General features: G+C 46.8%; 1 protein-coding gene across 1 annotated transcript; it reads right to left on the reverse strand.

Moving 5' to 3' along the window:
- Positions 1–1181: 1181 nt before the first annotated feature.
- On the reverse strand, positions 1182–9912 carry PAQR3 (progestin and adipoQ receptor family member 3). Its single transcript, XM_080409574.1, has 7 exons — positions 8695–9912; positions 8453–8615; positions 7077–7232; positions 6108–6305; positions 4550–4640; positions 4097–4245; positions 1182–3622 (listed from the first exon to the last, which is right to left on the reverse strand). Exons 1-6 carry the CDS (start codon positions 8877–8879, stop codon positions 4103–4105), a joined length of 936 nt encoding a protein of 311 aa, XP_080265700.1. The 5' UTR covers positions 8880–9912; the 3' UTR covers positions 1182–3622; positions 4097–4102.
- Positions 9913–16230: the final 6318 nt, after the last annotated feature.

Consider the following 16230-nt stretch of genomic DNA (forward strand, 5'->3'; position numbering starts at 1 on the left):
ACCTCATCCTCTAGACATATTTTTAATGTGATTAGACCCCCTTCAGGCAATTGCTTACCAGACCAGGTTTTTTGAATGCTGCTGGTATTGATTTTACTCTTAAGTAAGCTGAAGAACAAAAATGGTCAAGAAAAGATGGAGCAGAAGCTGGACTCAAGTTACTAAATAGTAGCTTATGTCCTGCCTGTTCTGGCCTCTGCCTATTGCCTGCTTCAATCTAATTTTGTTAAAAGCAAATCCACAAGGAAATACAGTTTAACTGGAGGCTTCAGCTTAAAATGAAAACGAACAACTGTGGCTGTTAAAATTCTTGCTTTAAACAGTTTTTCATGGATTATGAGGTCTTTCAATCTGCACGCTGTCCGTACTTTAAAGGCCTGGCAGAGTGCAAGCGGGAAAGGACTTGGGGCAATCCTGAGGGCTACTGGTAATAAATGGTCTGTGAGCGCTCACCACGTGCTGCGGGACAGGATGAGCACGGGCGCTGGTAATGGAGGCACAAAGGCATGCCTGCTGCAGGCTGCACGCGTAGGCAGGATACATGTACCGTCAGAGCTTTTCTGCCTGTGCCATCTGTGATGGAGGGTCGGTTTGTTTTCAGCCTCTGTGGGTACAAAAGCAGTTAAAATCTTCTGGCTGCATTTTTTTCTTTTGTTTGTGCAGCGTAACTGCTAGCACTTAATTTCTTATCACTGGTTTTTGCATGCGGCTGAACTGCTTCTGTTAGGGCAACGGTTCATTTTACAACACTGAGGTGGGACAGAGAACTGTTGTTTCGGTTGAAGCAGTCAGGCTCAACCTGTCCTTCTTTGGCTTAGGCCACAGCAACAGAGAAGGCCAGAGCTCTTAAGATACAAACAGGGCCTGGCCCTGTTTTTATCTAGAGACTAAAGGTGAGAGGTTGCAAAGCTGAGTTCATGAGTAGATTCATCTGGAGGTGCTCCTCTAAAAACACATTTAGAACACAAAGTACTGATAGTAAAATATACTACCCAGTGCTGGTGTGGTGCAGTTTCCAACACCTGCCCCTGCCCATCCGTGCTGTGTTTTGTTAAGTCAAGAGGCAGCTGCTCCCTGTACATTTAAAATGCAAGGGATGTGACAGAAGTTGCGTGGCTGGGCAATTCACATCTGCTGTTCCACTATGTGAGATGCAAGAATGGTATCTGTCCAAGTAAACATCCAATGAACTGAGATTTATTTACAGGTTCAGTATGTACATAAAAGACCACCATGCAGCTTTGATAAATTTTGTCAGGGTAATAAAAATGTACAGCTTTGCAGTCAATTTCCTTATCCAGTGAAAAATGCCAGAGTAGTAAAGAGTTTACATTAAAAAAAAATACATTAGCAAACTATAACATTAGTATGCTTTCAATACACACACATTCTCCAAGTAGTATTGTTCACGTAACACTGGAAACAGGTTTTTAAAGCTGCAGGTTCCTTGTCAGGCTTCAGTAGTAGTAATTAGTGCACTTGAAACTTGCTTGGTTGTCAAGTTTAAAAAAATAAATAAAATAAAAAATCAGTGTCTACACTGAAAGGCTCAAAGGTCTGGGAGTTGAATCTTAAATGCAAAGTCAATTCTTTCCGCCACATGTCTCTGGAGTTGAAAAACCCCCATCCCATAACAACCTGCTGAACTTAACACTGTGAGCATTACTCTCCAGCATACCAGCAGAGAAGTTCACGTCCTGCCTTCTCCACCCCCGATGAGTGTGCAGGTGCCTGATGGTTTCTGTCGCTAGTCCATATGTCCTTGGCACAGCCCTAACAAGAAAGGCTGAGGGAGCTGGGCTCGTTCAGCCCGGGCAGCAGACAGCTTTGGGGGGACCTAAGAGCAGCCTGCCCACCCCATGGAGGGAACTGCAGGAAGCCAGCCTCTCCCCCGCTGCATCAGATAAAATCCATCGGGTGAGAACCCTCTCTGAGGGAAGAGCCAATGGCATAGCATAGACAAGGCCAACAGTTTGTTAAGGGCTTCCCACGTGTTACACAGCTTTTACCATGGTCGCCCAAGGTTCTCCTACCTGCTGTGAGGCAGGGTGGTCTCTTCCTTGGCCTCAGGTGTAAGACAACTTGTCTGAAATCTTACAAGGCCCTTATTGGTGTGTATGAAGCTGGCTGTTGTCAGACGATCACAAAAAATGCGAGAAGATGCTGGGGCACCATCGAAGGCCACGCTGCAGGTAACAAGGGGAAGTGTAGCAAGGTCAGCGAGGACAGTTCCTAATCTCAGAACAGCCTGTAGTCAAAGCAGAAATACTTGGGCTACCTTCTGCTTTCTAACGCTAGCCATACCAATGTAATCGCGTCCTTCAACAGCTCTGTTCCCAAGCTTTAGTCACTTGGGATTAAGTCATAACTGCATCTTGAGGCAAGCAGAGGAATCTCCCAATGGCTAATGCTGACTAACACTTGATGGTGCAAAGCAGTAGCATTTGCTACTGCTGCTCAACTGAACTGTAAACACAAGTACAGCTGCTACACAGAAGTCACTTAAAAATGCTGATTCTAACCCAGAAATGCAAAGAATTCCAATCCTGTTTGAACAACTGGCACCCACTGAGGTTAATTATGCTGTGCTACAGCTATCTGATAACCTGTGCGTTTCATATCTCCCTAGCATTAAGTTTGTAGGAGATGGTTTCACAGCAGATTCTAAAACCCAAGGCAACCTTTTTACTGTGGCAAGCTTATGGCAATAAGTCATTTTCCGGAACAAAGTCTGCAAGTACATTATAATATGTCGCACGTTAAAAAGCCAAAGTTCAGTGACTTGAATCCCCGGCATGTTCATTGCTCGGGGTGTGTTAATTTCATCCTGATAAACAAATTTAACTAAAAAAAATTCTTAGTATCTCTACCCATTGCATGATAGTAACAAACGTAGTACTACTCCTGAAACATTTTTGAATACTAATTCCGTATTACTGAAGGGATCTAGAGAAATTTCTTGAAGTAATGGTGCTATCCAGACTGGAGGAAGCAACTTTTAAGATCTGAAATGAAGATACAGCTCTGGTGGATGACGTGATCTTCCAGAAAAAGGAAAAGAGCTCATCCAGAAAAGTACAAGAGTCCACAAAATGCGGTTTTACATGTTACCATACCGAAGCTGAAGCGTAAGCATGTCATTCAAAGACTCTGAAGGACGCAGCACACTGCATCGCTGTGATTTAGATCCAAGACCAGGTCCCACAGTTACCATGGTTTTACAAGCACGCTGTCAGGAGCGGTTTCTTAATTACGCACTTACACAAGACCTAAAAACCTGGTATACAGGCCCATTAGCTCAGCAAGGGCACTTACTTTTGTTGTTAGTGTTTACCAAGAAAAAAAAAATACTGCTGTGATCGGAATGCTGAGTTTTACAGCCCAGCTTTCCATTGCCCCACTCCAGGAAGACCCATTTGTACTTGATGGCAGAACATCAAGAATGCATCTCGGATCCTGGGCAATGCTGTTGGTTTTCTCAAAACTCGTAATAACATACTGTCCCAGTAAGCAGGTAACAGTCCAGCACTCAGAAAAGGAACTGCCTCAGTGCTTAACTTCATAGCTCAGCTTGTCAGGTAAGGTCCAGACCCGCAAAATCAGAAATTTCATCACAGCACCTCTGAAATACAGTGGGGAAACAAGTTTACTCGCTTACTATGCATGTGAAATCATCAGCTCTTACCTGATTTCCAAAAAAACACAGATCAATGTTTAGCAGGCTGAAAAGCTGACAAAAGCCTGAGGAAAAGGCTACTTGGGAACACATACTAATGACGGCTTGAGGCTATTAAAATTGTGAAACAGAGCTGAAAGGGATCTGGCAGACCTCTGTCCAGCCTGCTCTAAAACTCTGCTTGAGGGCATCGCAGCTTCACTGAGCTGAGCCTCATGCAACACAGCAGTGTGGATGAGCAGAGTGCTGGCATCAAGATCACTAGTTTTTTATTTACAGCAAGTATTACAGCAGTCAGTGTTTTCTTAGGGGAAGCTAATTAGGAAGGTTGATGGAAACTGACGGGAAGTTAAACCCAGGATTGTTTAACCCTATGCTTATTGTAATATCCTATTCCCACCAGTATGAAAATAGCCATACCTTCACTCACAAGTCTGTGTTATACTCAGGACAGGGCTTGCTGTGTCGATATTGCATGATGTACACGGTGGATTGATGCCACCAGTACAGCATCACCACTGCAAGGATATGCCATACTTGATGACTCGAGCCGAGGTAGTTCAGCTGTCCTGTCGGGAAGAAAAGGGCAAGTGGTTAAGCTGTGAAATTCAGCAGTAACTTGTGCAATGCAATCAGTCTCCTCCAAAGCTCAAGTATACACTGAATATCCTGGGAGGCAGTGAAAGTTCTTTAACGAACTCAGTCAGAGGTTGTCTGCCACCTTTTGATACAAATACACACAGCACTTGCATGAGAACACTTCACGGGGAACATAGTCAACCTGTTCTCTCACAGGAAGTTCAGGACTCACAAGGACTGACACTGCAGGAAGCTTAACTGCAGAAAAAAATCACCCAGAAGAGAATTTCATACCTGGGAAGTATCTTTCTGGAACTTTGGAAATATAGAAGAGAAAAGCTACAGCAGCGATGAAGTACATGACAACTACACGCGGAGCAAACTCCTGCAAAAGAAAAGGAAGCTCTCCTATTCTGTTAGAAGGTAAAAATAGAAAAGAAAAAAAAAGTCCCTAAAGATTAAAAAAAGAAAAAAGCAAAAAAGCATGACAAAACTGAATCTTACTTCGCTGTCTTTGTCATCTATGGACAAAATCCAATGAGGAACCGAATGGCAAAGTTTAGGAAAATCTGAATGGCAAGAAACTTGTTTTATCTCAACCTCTCTGCTTCAATACACAAACGACTTGGTGTTCCTGCACAGCCTGCAGCAGGCGTAAGATTTGTCAGCAAAAGGCCATCTTCCAATACCCAGATCTTATGCAGAATGACCAGGATAAGTGAGATTTCAGTGCAAAACCTCATTTACCGTTTGGGATTGCAGTTGCTGGAACCCAAGGCCACAGAAGCACTACGGACTGGATGGTAAATAATCAAGCAACCCATTCACAAGATGCTTTTTGTTTTCCTTAACATTTTTGTTACCAGAAGTGGAGTGTTTTTCTGAGGTGTGGAAACACAGTGCGTACTGCTCACACCATTCTGCCCTGCTAGAAGGAACTAAATGGGGGAAGACATTGGGGGACAACTACCATTTATTCGATTTGTAGAAGGCCAATGTTAAGTGCTTTGTCTAAGGACTACATATATTCACACATGTTGCACTTCCACGTTCAACGACAACTCTGGACAGGGCTAAACCATCACCCTGGGTGGCAGTCCTCCAGCAGGGCCCATCTAAGACCATTACTGCTCACTATGAAAAAGAAACATTTTCTTTAGCACAGTTAGGTCCCTGGGTAATTGCAATGATTTCTGGGGTGTTCCTATTGGGCCACACTTTACTGTCTTAGCTGTACTGTGCTGCTTGTTTTGGAGAGCGTAATTCTAAGTGGTAAGACAAGAACAGGAAAATAGTTCAGTAACTTCACAGCGATGTTAAATAAGGGTTGCGTAAGAGACAGAGGGCTGAGTAGGCAAATACTGATTTTTGCTGCCAACCCAGGGAACAGAAGAGGAAGCAAATAACCATCCTGTCAGTGTCTGCTGGTTCCACTCTTTCCTTTCAAGCTGTGGAGGCGGACAGCCCAGAGCACTCGAGCAGCCTGACAGACTGCTTCCCGCTGCGCAGGCTCTTCGCTCTGACCCTCGCCCTGGGGTGAGCAAGGGCGTGGGCCACCTACACAGGCTACTCTGCCTCCCCAGCAGATACTCGGTCAGACCTGGACCCACTTTTCCTTCTCACGATGCAGGTTTAAATCAGTAAAGCAGATTTAATCTACTTAACCTGTTTACTGATTCTCAATGAATTTCTAAGTGTTTGCATTTGGATCGTGCCATCTGAAGGAATTCTGTGCTTAAAGAAATTTTAATTCCCACTGCTTCCCCCTCATTTTCTGAAGTGTAGGAGGACTGAAGGAAGATGACAAGAGAAAAGCCAAAGGGAAACTTATTTCCTTCTGGTTTTCTTTTACCTGTACAATAGATGCTCCTATGCCACCGTTGAGCCAAACCCAGTGGATGGTGGGAATGATTCCATATCCAGACACTGAGCAAAAGATGATGGAGCGCAGCCTGTGCCACTGTTGTGTGAGGTAACTGGGATGAATCTGAGCAAAAAATACTGCCAAGATCATTGCCAGCACAGTGATTAAATATACCTGACGCCAGTACTGAGAAAATAAAAAAAAAAAAAAAGAAACAAAAGCAAGTTCGTGAGCTTTCTCATCAAGTGTAAAAGTAAAATCTGGGTAGAAAGTTTACACTACTAAGCATAACGATACGTCAAATCTTCCATCACTGCTGCGAGTGCAAATGACGGGGTTTGAGTGAATGGACTTCTATTTATCAACTGACAGTGAGGGGAAGGGACTCTTATCGCTCTGGTACATGGAATACAACATCATTTTTATTCTGAGTGGTGCCTTGACCAAAAATTTTCAATATACTTCTGGCTCAGCAGACTTGTTCAACTCCCCCGATCGCTGTATCCATTGTAGGCATGGATGTAATCTGGGCCTTTAAAGGGAACTGATTTTACTTGTCCTCTACTAGATGAAGAGAAGAGGAGCTTGTTTCTGCCTCATGTAAACTACCTTGTGGGAAACAGTTTGAATTACTTGTGATGGGGACACATCCCGTAATCGGCCTCGTGCATGTGACAAAGGTAGGACCTGTAGAGTTTACCCTGCCTTCATATAAATGTAAGTATTTTTCTTGACACTTTTGCGATTGACAGCTTGGCAGGAAAATCTCAATTTGCCTATCACTTCAGCAAGTAAAGTTCTGCTGGTGTCAGAAGGAGCTTGTTTCAGTTTCCATCTCTGTCTCCCAGCTCATTTTCTATTTGGACACCCCCTATGAACCTCCTTCCTTCAGGGTGGAAACTACAACAACACGACCGCAGGAACTAAACGTGACGTGAACAAGTGCTTCAAACTTACATTATTGCAATAAAATGCATAAAACACGCCTGACACATAGCAGCCCAGGATACCAATGGAAATTCCTGCATAATCTAATGCCATCCATCGCCGGCTGGTCTTCTCTGAGCGGTGACAACAGAAAAGATGATATCCTACTGAGCAAAGCATACAGACCTATACAAACATTCAAACAAGGATGCATTAATTTCTTAAAAATTAACAGGGAGTAGAGCAAGCTTAAACTCCGAAGCTTAGAGCATGCAATTAACCCTGCTGCGTGTTTTGCAGTGCAACCTCATGCAGTCAATTATGATTCCTGCCAGTAATCAACAGAAATTAACATAAGGTTCCCTGGCAGATGGAAGAAGGAACAGAAAATGTTGCAAGACATGATAACCCCCAGTTGCACAGCCAAGACAACCGGACTGTTGAGGCCTAGACCATGAGGCCAAGTGAGAGGCCAGCACGCAAGGGAGCAAGGCTGTGTCTGCACAAATACAGTGGGATGGTGGAATTCTGCTCGGCCAAACTACCACAAGCAGAAACCAAAGCCCAAATCTGCCCTGAGTGCCTAGCACCCACGTTACTTTACTGAGGGAACACACACAAAATTGAATTCCTATGCACAGGTCGCTCATTTGCTTCTAGGCTGGTGTCAATTTTTTTCCCTGATAAATATTTGTGTTTCTCTGCAACCCTCAGCAGGAGTAAGGAAAAGCACAGCAGCAGTGCCTTCCAAGCCAGCAAGGGAGTTTTCCCCACTTCTAGCTATGCAAAGGCATCCCGCACTTGTCAGGGAATACAAACAGCACACTTTGGCTCTTCACACGTTTTTAGGCACAGTGTGCTTCAGCAGCTAAATGACGACACACTTGGAGCCTGCTGTCGAGAACAGATTTCATCTGACACAGAAGTTCTTGTTTAAAGCAGGTAAAAAGTTAAGATACAGGCCCTACTGCCCTTGCAGCCCAGCACCAGGCCATGGCTGATTTTCGCGTTCGGGTTGGTGACCCTTTCCAGCAGCAATTGATGCTGTCTGGGAGCAACATCAGACACTGCTGAACCCTGAAGCCCAGCTGAAGCTGTTAAATATGGCATTGGACTGTGTAGCTGTTTTTCACGGACTCTCTCCTGTGCCAGTTACGTTCAGTCCTCCTCTGTTGACTCCACATATTAAACAGGTCAAAATCGAGCCAACCACTGAGCTTGACGGTTACCTTTAAAAGCAAAGCAAGTTAAAACATGCTTCCTCAGGTCTGACCTTAGTCCACCTCGCTCTGCAATCCTACGCACACAACGCGTGAGTAGGATTTAACGCTCTCTTTCTCAAAGGTGGCAAAAGCTCCCTGGGCCGCTCTCAGACCCCTGCACCTCGGCGGGCCCCCAGCCCCTACCTGGAAGCAGAAGAGGCAGACGGAGCAAATGACGAAGTCCTCTCGGGAGGCGCCGGCGGCCGGCAGGACAGCCGTCAGGTCGTAGATGCCCAGGGTGAAGAAGAGGATGAAGCCGAGCAGGTGGCTCCAGATGTTGACGGTCTCGTTGGAGAGGATGAAGAGGCTGCGAGGAGACACAACGGGGCGGGGGTGAACCGGGGCTCGGCCCGCCGGGCCCGGGGCGGCGCAGGGGCTGCCCTCACCTCTTGAGGCAGAGGCGGGAGGGCAGGTAGGCCCGGTAGCCGTCGGTGATGTAAGGGTTGTCCTTCAAGAAGACGGGGATCTGCTCGTAGGTGTAGAGGCGGATGCCACGGGGCACCAGCACGGGCCAGTACTGGTAGCTCCCCAGCTCGATGTAGTGCGCGCTCCGCAGCAGCTTCTGGTGCATCCTGCCCGCCGCGCCGCCTCAGCGCCCCGCCGCCGCATCGGATCGGACCGCCCCGCCGCCCCCCGCTCCTCACGGGTCGCCGGCGGGGCCCTACCGCCCGGCCCTGCCCGCCCCACCGCCTCCCAGGGCCCTGCCAGCGCTGCTGGAGGGGCCCGGCCGCTGCCGCGTCGCCAGCTGATGGCGTCACCGCGCCGCGCCTGCGCGGGGCGGGCACCGGGCGGCCGCGCGGGGGCGCGCTGCCCCGCCGCCCCGTCCGCTCCGTGTCACCTCCGTGTCCCCTCCGTCGCCGGGGCCGCGGGTCGCCCCGTCCTCTCCGTGTCCTCGCCGCGGCCGGGGCCGCAGCCCGGCCGTGTCCCCTCGCCGGCTTTTCCCCCGCGCCGGCGCCCTCCCCGCGGCAGGGATGCAGGCGGAGGGGCGGGCGGCTGCGGGCCGGAGCGGGGCAGGTACCGGCGGGCGTTTCCCGAAGTCCGCCGAAGGAACCGGGCCCAGCAAGCGGCGGTCTGGCCCGGAGGCGATGGCCGTGGGTGCCGGGGCCGGGTGCAGGCGGCCTGGCGGTCACGGCGTGGGGATCGCAATTACCGGGTGTGCGCTCGTAACGGGCCTGCGGGGAGCCGCCGCCGGTGACCGCCCCCTGTCCCAACAGCCGGTGTTCCCTCAGGGGAGGCGGCGGCACCTCCGAGCAGCTTTGGGGGGAAGGCGTGTGGGGAAACCGCCGTGCCTCCCGCGCGCACCTCAGCGTTCAAACGCTTCAAAGCGGGAGACCGGGGCCAGACGTGTCGAGGTAGAGATTGCCGAGGACTGTGGGTGCCTGCGGGAGTTGTGCTTGCACCTTGCAGCAGCAATCTCAGGTTGATGCAGGTGACAAGTATTAGCGTTTTCGGTTTTTTTTTTGTGTATTCTATGAAGTACCAACGTAAATCTTGGTTGTGAAGAAGACTTTTCCAATGGATTTGCTTTATGTAGATAGGAAAAGTTGTGGGTTGTTTTCCACTTGTTTTTAATTTTTTCCTTTTGTTTCCTAATTTAAAAAAAAAAAAGGGGGGGGGGGGGGGAGAAGTAATTCACTAGGTATTATCTGGCTCTTGTTTTCAAAGTTGGAAACGTGCTGAATGTTAATCCTCGTTCACCTGCCCCTCCCCTCCAGTAACGCGCCATGCAGAATTCTTTGAAGGTCTTTTGTCTCGTTGAACAAAATGAGGAAGCCTTTCTCCGAGATGGTGTGACAAGTATGAACGATTTTCCCATGACAGAGAGATTTGTGTTGTGAAGTAAAAGATTCAGGGTGATGGGCATTTAAAATCAAGAATGACAGTAAAGACCAGGTGTTCAATGTAACCAGCTGTGCTACATCACCCCAAAATTTCCACAGTACACCATTTGGTTACCCAAATTACGTTGGTTTTGGTCAACAGGAGCTCTCAAATATTTCTACTAATCAATCATTCACTGAAATTTCTTACGGCAGTGTTCTGAAACCAGTATTCCCCCTGTCTCTGCAAACCTGCTGACAGTTCCTCATGCCTTCTCCCTCTTTCTCAGCTGTTCTTTGTGCTGGGTATGTTTTTCTCCTGCATGTACCAGAGGGCTTTGAAGAGTTACCCAGAGAAATCTTATTGACGACAGTAATTCAGCAGGCTTAGCTTTAGGAAACTTTGTGTTCTTAGCTTATGGGGATGTGTCTGAAGCATGTCTCTGAATGGTTCATCCCTATTTTACTTTCTTCCTTTCCATATGGCTTCTCTTTCTGTTTTTTCCCTTTACCCAAGCTTGCTATTAGTGAAATCAATAAGAAAAGTTTAGGAAAGATACACAGAGAAAATGCATGCCCAAAGAAGATGTGAAGGCATAGTTCTTCTGACAGGAGAGGAGAGACCTGGATCGTACTGCTGGGTGTATTTAGTATGGAGCACAGGATATACCTTCTGCGGTCGGCAGAGTTGCGTTAGGGACAGAGGAAAGCATGGGTGTAGAAAACAGCTTGTGGAGTGGTGCAGTGCTGAGAAGAGCTAAACTGGCCGATACGTAGGAGGTGGCTTGGAGAGTCTCACAAGGGTCACAGGAGGACTGAGAATTCAGGCACCAGTTTCCCAGACACAAGATCTTAAGAGGCCACAAAGGTGTTTCCTGGTAGCTTGCTCAAAAGGGAAATAATTCATAGGCTGTTGATGTTTCTGTTCCGTGGTGGAGTAACAGTTCAGTTTCCAGCTGACCTGTATCAGCTGTGCTAAAAATAGGAAACAGTCCTGTTTTGGTCAACCTAGTGCAGTTGGAAGCTGAAGGCTCTGAACCAGACTACTGGGACCAAGCTAACAAGAATGATATCTGCAGAGTGGCAATCTTTTTTTCCTAACAAATAGCTTTTCTCCTGGCAATGCTCACTTGGGGAATGAGGGAGATAATATACATTTACAGAGACACATGCCTTTAAAGGAATAAGACTGTAGCTGCCACGTTAATTCAAGTGAGGGAACTCAGACTGTCCGAGGAGCCTCTTGCTGCCAGCAGTGAAAGTGAGCTGGGGAAGTCACGTTCCTGCCAGCTCCCGCTGATAAACGAAGGGATTTATTGTTCGCTGGAGTATTGACTCGCTTTTGTCAAGCCAAATACCACTTGGAAAGTTGCTACCAAGTTAAAACCTCAATTAGTCTTAATTGTCCATTGAATCATTAGCTCACTGAGAATATTATACCTGGAAAAAACACTTTGTTTCTAAGCCCTGTGCAATTTAAGTGAAATCCCGAGTGCTTCAAAGAGTTCAGTCAGAAGGAATTGGAGCTGACAGCACTTTTTTTTTTTTTTTTTTTTTTTTTTTTTACTAAAAGAAGCTTTAATTGGCTGTTAAGTTAAAGCTTTGAAGCTTTGGTAGGAGAAGTGATATAGGTTAAATTAATAGGGAAAATTGAGGAACAATTAGGGCAGCTTTAAATTAATTACTTACACTATTTATTTTGAGCTTATTGAACAATTGTGTTGTATGTGTAAGTGATTGAAATTAGCCATCTGTGTGAGATAGCTCTGACCTAAATTGACCTTGCTTGGGTAAGTAAGTAGCTTGCCCTAATTCCTACACTGTATCCCTCGTTTTACTGGCAGATAAGCTTAGTTGGGAGTAAAAATGAATGTGCCCGAGACGTTCCATGCTTTTCTGTTGAATCGAAAGTCACCTCAGCGGACAGGGTTGGGGAAGGCTTGGAAGAGCTGGCTGCAGAGGCCAGGAGGGAGCTGGTGTTCCCCGTTAACCCTGGCTGCGCCCCGCTGAGCTCCCTGCTCTGCCTGCAGCCCCTGCCGCTGCTGCTCAGCCTCCCCTGCGAGGAAAACCGGGGAGGGAGCGGCAAGTTTACTTCAACTAACTGGTACCGGCTCTGTAATACCCACAGGATCTTTCTGTGCCCTGCTCCATTCTACTATGGTTTTTTTTCAGGCAGCAACAGGGGTAAATTACTCAGAAGAAGAATTATCCAAACAAAGCGTTTCAGATGCTCATGACAGAATGGGAGCAAATAACCCCAAAATGTTCAACTTTGAAACTGAAAGGGTGAAAATGTTCTCGGTGATGATTTTTGAAGCACTGAAATATTTCCCCGCCCTGACTTTCCCTATTTCTAGCAGCCCGTGCTAGAACCGCCGGCGCTGCAGGAAGGTGGCCTGTTCCGGCCGGGGGTGGTAGGAGGACCGGGCTGTTCGCAGGTGGGCGGGGGGCTCCCCTCGGGCAGGGGGGCTCCCCACGGCGGGCGGGCGGCCGGCTCCCCTCGGCGGGCTCCCCTCAGGCAGGCGGGTCCCCTCAGGCAGGGGCCTCCCCTCGGGCGGGCGGCTCCCGCGCCCACACGCCGCTCTCCCTCCAGGTGTCAGCCTGGCGCCATCTCCTCAGCGCCTCCCTCGCTAGCCGGGAGGGCCGCGGGTTCTCATCCCGGCACTGCCGCTCCTCGCCGACCTGTGGCAGTGCGCGGCGGGTCGGTGCTGCTGTTCCTCAGGTAGCTCCGGCTCGGTGTTTGATCCTCTTCTTCGGAAGTGCTCCGCTTTTGTTTGTGGGGATCTGGCCTTTCATAACTCTGTTGCGAGCAAAGAACTGAGAGGTGCCCTAGGACTCCTCTTCCCGCTGTGGGAATCTGCTGCCGTGGGAGAGTCTGGCTTGCTCCGAGTTTTCCCGAAAAGACAGTTTAGTGCCCAAGAATGAAATCTGTCACCAGTCTCACCTTACTTGAGAAAATATATACGGGAATGTTGGTCGAAGGAATCGCATGTCTTCCTTTGCGTTGCGCTTACAGCTGTTTCTGGTGTAGAGGTCTGTTTTTCTTTGCCTGTGATTAAAACCAACTGTTTTCCCTGGGGATGGGAAGAAAGAGGTATATTTCAAGATACTGTATTCAGGAGTGCGTTTCAATGCAAAGCCTGTGAATAAAATACAGGCACTAGTTTATGACCATAGAGACCGTGTATTTATTTATGTGCATAAAGCACTTTTGGTTCTGTATCAATGTGTGAAGAAAGCTTGCAAAGGGCTGTGTATAGAATACTTGTTTACTGACAGTTACATCAGCAGACAGAGATATTTAAAGCTCCTTGTCATGTAAAACAGATAGATCCTGTCTCATCCTTTCTCGGAACTACCCAAAGCATCTGTAAAATTAACTGCTGGATGCTGATGTGTGGTAGAGTTGCATATAAGAAAATAAGGTTCATAGCTTTGCGGAAGTCAAAGAGTCTTTGAAAGAGTGTGTGTGTAAGACTAGAAATCCCGGGACACCCCCCAATCCACAAACTCCGTGAGAGACCATTAGGAACACGAGTACCTTGTGTTTGATAATTAGAGTGACCTTAATACTAAGAAAGCTTGATTTCAAGGCCTTCTTCCCTGAAGATACATCCTTTTTCCCCCGCACTGTCCCCGCTAGGATTGTTGTGGTGAAGTTCTCCATGGTTTCCTGTAGCGCGCTTCTTGGTATAGAGCCTGAGCAGCTTGCAGGAGTGCCCAGAACAGAACGCCTGACATCTGCCATGGGGGGTTCAGGCTCTCTTTCCTCTCCCCGTGGAGAGATGCATGTGCAATGCGTGCAGTGAAGTGACTTCTTTTGGTAAGGCTCTTCTTTTTTTTTTTTTCTTTTTTTCTTTTTGTTTTGGCATTTTTGTTTTCTGAATCAATCCCTTTGGCTTTCAGCTCCGGCTTCTGAATTTCAGCATCTGTCAGTGGTGCGATAAATTCTCTTTGGTGATAAGAGAACAGCTGCCAATAGCAGGAGCAAGGATGGCATTTGGGCTTTTTCCTGCCGTGCAAGAACTTACAGTCAGCAAAAATGCACTGTGCACACAATGGAAGAAGGCATCTCTTCTGCCCAGCCTACTATTTTTTTTTCCAGTTTTGCAGCATCTTTTCCCTCTGTGTTAAGTAGGCGCACATGAACCATTGTGCAGCATAATAGAATCTGGAATCTAAAGAACCGGAATTAATTGACAAATGGCTTTTTTCTGGATAGGTTCTGAAGGTGAAAGTGGTGAGGGGACAATAAAGGAATTTTTTCAGGAAATTAGGGGCGTTTCCGGGAAAGAAAAAAGCTGTTTGGAAAGCTGCTTAATAACGTGGGATGGTGCTTCTCAGCACAACCACCTGCCTCCAGTGAAACTGGTAAGGGAAAAAAAAGGGACTCCTTTCTGTGGAGTCCTGAATTTTAGGAGCGTAGGGGTTGGGTTGGGTTGGGTTTTCTTTTTTTTTTTTTTTTCCCTGTCCTGTGTCTCCCCCATCCCATCCCCCACCCTATCCCCCACCCCCCACTCCCCCCGTATTTAAAGGTCTCTCTAACTCCAGCTTGCCTATAAAATTTTATCACAGCTGGAATTCATGCCATGACAGAAGGCATTTTGAGACAAACTGTCTTGACCGCAGAGGTTTTGTTTCTCTAGTTGTGGTGAGTTTAGTTGATTTATTTATAATGAGGGTGAAACTCCAGGAATTGTGGACAGCTTTGGTCGATATGGTAATTTCACTCTTGGCCAACCATGTGGGTTTCTGACTTTGCTAAAGTAAGAACCAGACCATTCCTGTGAAAGTCTGAGTCTCCCCTTGCCTGGTGAAAGTCTGACAGCACACTTCCCAAAAGAGGATCGTGTTTCTAAGATGCTGTTAAAAGCCAAAATTGCCTTTCTGTAAAGCAGTCCTACAGTTGTGCTGAACACAATTGTGATTTCTTGAACAGCTTCTCACTAGAGCGTGAGAGAGAGGAGATGCTGGATTTTCAGTTATGTTTAAGCATGTTTTGAGCTACGTAGACACAGAATGATTTCTCTGAGTCAAGGAAAGTAGGTGCCCTTTCCAACACTTTTGTTGGAAATCCATACTGTTGCTGACTGATCTCTGTAGGTATTTGAATACTGTTGTAAATATGACAGGAGACAGACATTCTCATTTGGTTCTGATGAGGATTTCTATGCCTAAATCAATCTGACCTCTTTCAAAATGCCTTCCAAACTTTTAATATGCTCTTAAATTTGATCTGTAAAGTGCCGCTTTAATCCCAAACAAGGCCTGGGTACCTGGCATTTGGCATCATCTCACCACCCTCACTTGTGTCCTGATTTTTCTTCATCTGCTGATATGAGCATATGCAAATCATAATTTTTTTCCTGACTGTGTTGCTAAATGCCAAAATCTCTGCTAAGTACCAGTGGTGTAGTTTGAGAATTGGAGATGTCAAAATAAAGGTTTGTCTGGCTTCCAAAAACGCTTTGGGATGGAAAGATCTGGGAAATGGGGGAGAAACAATTGTCTCGTGTTGCTGACTGCACCGTGACTATTGTAGCCTATCTGCCAGGACTGGGTTTTCCCCCCTGCTAATTAGTCTTACAAGATTTTAGGTTTTCCTCCATTACCTTGATTACTAAAATTGGAATCCCGTGATCTTCCAAAGATTCACAATTCATCTCCCCTCTCTTATTCTCGTTGTCTGTCTTTAAGTTATCGAGACCTTTAAGGGCAAAGAGGTATGGAGGAGGCAATGTGTTAGGAAGTGCTGGGAAGTCAGTGAAAAAGGAAGTAAGTTTAGCTACAAAATCCTGAAATTATGTCTAATATATTGTTTTGTAACATCTGGTTTTCCTGCTTTTTATGCTAGTAGATGCCCTGGTCCCATCTTGGTGTGAGGCTAGGAGCCCTAGAATTCTTCTTTTCAGCAGTTACTTGGAGTAAAAATCCTCTGTGGAGGAGAGAGGCAAAGGGGGTCAGTAGCCTGCTTTCCTGCCTAATTTTCCGCTTTTTCATCAAATTATTTGACCATTTCATCAATTGATTCCATATATTTAAGCTAATGTGTTTATTTTTAATTTTTCTTTTTTTAGTTATCGAACATTAAACAAGTTTCAT

The sequence above is a fragment of the Falco punctatus genome (assembly GCF_963210335.1).
Source record: "Falco punctatus genome assembly, chromosome: 1".
Classification (NCBI taxonomy): domain Eukaryota; kingdom Metazoa; phylum Chordata; class Aves; order Falconiformes; family Falconidae; genus Falco; species Falco punctatus.